Source organism: Saprolegnia parasitica (assembly GCF_000151545.1).
Source record: "Saprolegnia parasitica CBS 223.65 unplaced genomic scaffold supercont2.111, whole genome shotgun sequence".
Classification (NCBI taxonomy): Eukaryota; Oomycota; class Saprolegniomycetes; order Saprolegniales; family Saprolegniaceae; genus Saprolegnia; species Saprolegnia parasitica.
The window spans coordinates 42,921-45,650 of NW_012156505.1; the positions used below are offsets into that span (position 1 = coordinate 42,921).

The window sequence follows — 2,730 nt, forward strand, 5'->3', positions numbered from 1 at the left end:
CCGTGGCAGCCCGGGCGTTGACAAGCGCAAACCTACAGAAAATACGGTGCGGTTTTAAACGCTTCTTCCGCCAGACATGTTGGGCATACCACGTCACGGATCAATGTACTCGTTGGCTGAGATGCGTCCCGCAATACAGTACCGAACCGCACAATGAGGTCGTTGGGAAGCACGTTGGCCGACGACGCTGGCGATGCGGCCTCGACCGTTTCGACACGAAGGAACGCGGGTGCAGCCTCAGTCTGCGCCTGGATGGCTGCGACCACGGTGTCGAGCCGTGCTTCTAACGCCGATTCGGCGTCAGGAGACGCGTCGTCGAGAGCATCGAGGACGTTGAGCTCGAGCGCCAGCCACTCGGGTAGCGTGACTCCAGGCGGTGGCACTTGGTTGTCGACGCTTACTGCACTGGCTTCGGTCGCCGATTCAGCTGGACTGGCCTCCGCTTTGCTCTCGACAATGGATCGAGGTGTCGCTACGCCCGACGGTGGCGGTGCGTCGGTCGAGCTCGGCGGCGTGTCACCTAGAACTGTCGAGTCGATCGATGCCGGCTGCGGTGCTGAGGCGTGTGGGGGTTGCAGTGCAGCAGTTGCAGTCACCCTTCCATCGACCGTTGGTGCAGACATGGCGTCCGCCAGCGGCGTTGGTTCGATTGCATCGGATACGGGTGCTGAAGTCAGTGACGTGGACTCGTTCGCTTCGGCGGCTGGCGACGCTGGCTCGCTGACATCGGAGATTGGTGCTGACGAGGCATTCGCAAGCGGCGTTGGCTCGGGTGTTGGCTGTACCTCTGGAACCAAGAAGGGCGATGTTGTCGTCTCTGCAGAGTCCTCTGGGACTTCGACTGCATCTGTCGCCGCATCTTCTACCGACACGGTCTGGAGGTTGTCATCTAGATCCGGACTCGCCCATGGGACTGACATCTCCTTCGAAACAGGCCTCTCCTTCGGACCCTCAGGCTCACTAGGCAACGCCGGCACCACTGCAGTTGGTGGCTCGTTTGTCTCTGCAACGTTTGACTCGCGATCGAGCACTCGAGGTGCGCTAGGGAAGGGTTCTTCGACCGGCTCGGACGGTGTCGGCTCGGGCGCTTCAGGGTCGCCAATCGAATCTCTCGGTGCCTTGGTGTCTTCTGAGCCGGCCCCTGGCTGATTGTCGTCGCTGACAAGCTTTTTCGTCTCGAGTCGCTCGACTTGATTGGCGGGTGCTTTGGCCGTCAAGCCCGCTTGCTTGGCCGCCATCTCCTTGATTGCATTCATGTCGAGTGCACCGGCTTTTGGAGTTTTTTTGTGCGGTGTCGGCACCTCGACGCTGACGACTGTATACCTAGTCCCTCCATGAGTCATTAAGCATATATCCTTTGACGGTACTTGAGGTTTTTGAGCTGCGCGTCAATCTTGGCATAGTCTTCGTACAAGGACAAGATTTCTTTCTTGTCCTGGACACTCGGGAGGTGGCCGTGGGCAGCTTGAAACGCCGATGTCCAGTCTTGGATGGCCTTTTGACCTCGCGCTTGCGATTCGTCTGTATACTCGGACGTCAGACACCACCTATTGGTGGTCGGATCTCGTTGTACCAGAATGACTTGCAGGCTCGGGGCATCGTTGGTTGGTGGCAGTTTGGTCGGGCTCGAGCTTTTGACGGGTGGCACTTCGGCCACGGGTACGAGCTTGGCGTCGCCGTCGAGACGCGCCTTGACCGCGCGGAAATGGCTCTCGACTTCGCTGTAGCGTTTATAGAGCGGCTGGATTTCCTGCTTCTCCTCCAGTGACGGTGGTCGGTGCATCTTGGCCTGAAATGAGTCGCACCTAAGTCGAGGTTTGGCTACAGTACTGGCATTAGACAATGGAGGCTCGCACCACGCGACGATCTCTTGCTTGAGAGACTTTTTGAGCTGCGCGCACGTCGCCAACTCGTCGCGCAGTTGGTCCTTGCTCAGCGCCGCCACATCGCGCCACTCCTAGGACACGTCTGCACTCACCGTATTGAAACACACACACCATGGTGTCGGGAGCCGGCTTTACGACAAACGAGCCGACCTTGGGAATACCTACGCGCCGTCGTAGCCAGCCTGTGGAAGCCACCGACGGAACCTTTGTTGGCTGGGTCCGTGACGGGCGACACGGCTGTCTCGGGCTCGGTCATCTTCTTGAGTCGGCTTTCTTTCTCTTTTCGGACGCGATGGAGGTCCATGCGCCGCGCCTTGTCCTCTTCGTACTGCGCGGCGAGTAGCGCGCGCCGCGCCGCGAGGGCCTCCGCCTCTTTGATCGCCTCCGCTTCCTCCCACGCCTTCCACTTGATCTCTTCTGCGCGAATCCGCTCTTGGATCGCCGCTTGCTCGGCGGCTTTGCGCAGCCGGTCTCGCTCGGCCTCTTCTTCGGCTTCCATGAGCTCGCGCTCGGTCTGCTGCTGCTGCAGCTGGCGCACTTGGTTGATTTCCGCGCGCTTGGCCGCCTCCTTCTTCTGGTACTCTTCCCGCACCTTGCGATCCGCCTCTTCCTTCATCTTTTTCAGCCGCGCTTCGCGCTCCGTGAGCTTGCGCGCGAGGTCGGCGGCTTCCGCAGCTTTCTGCGCTTCCATCTGCGCGCGGTGCACCTCGAGCAGTCGCTGCCGCTCCTCGGCTTCAATGCGCTTGCGCTCCTTCTCGGCGGCCGCGTACCGGGCAGCGGCCTCGGCCGACAGGATCTGCCGCGTTCGCTTCTCTTCGGCTTCCATGAGCAGCCGCGCCTCGCG

General features: G+C 60.7%; 1 protein-coding gene across 1 annotated transcript in view; it reads right to left on the reverse strand.

Annotated features, from left to right (window-relative positions):
• Window positions 1–1,932: 1,932 nt before the first annotated feature.
• The window catches only part of SPRG_21374 (hypothetical protein), a gene marked incomplete at both ends in the record, with an annotated part of 1,119 nt that continues 321 nt past the window's right edge, over window positions 1,933–2,730 (reverse strand). Inside the window, 3 exons of the mRNA XM_012352975.1 lie at window positions 1,933–1,957; window positions 1,996–2,047; window positions 2,091–2,724. Coding sequence (XP_012208365.1) covers window positions 1,933–1,957; window positions 1,996–2,047; window positions 2,091–2,724 — 711 coding nt within the window. The remainder of the gene's footprint in view (window positions 1,958–1,995; window positions 2,048–2,090; window positions 2,725–2,730) is intronic.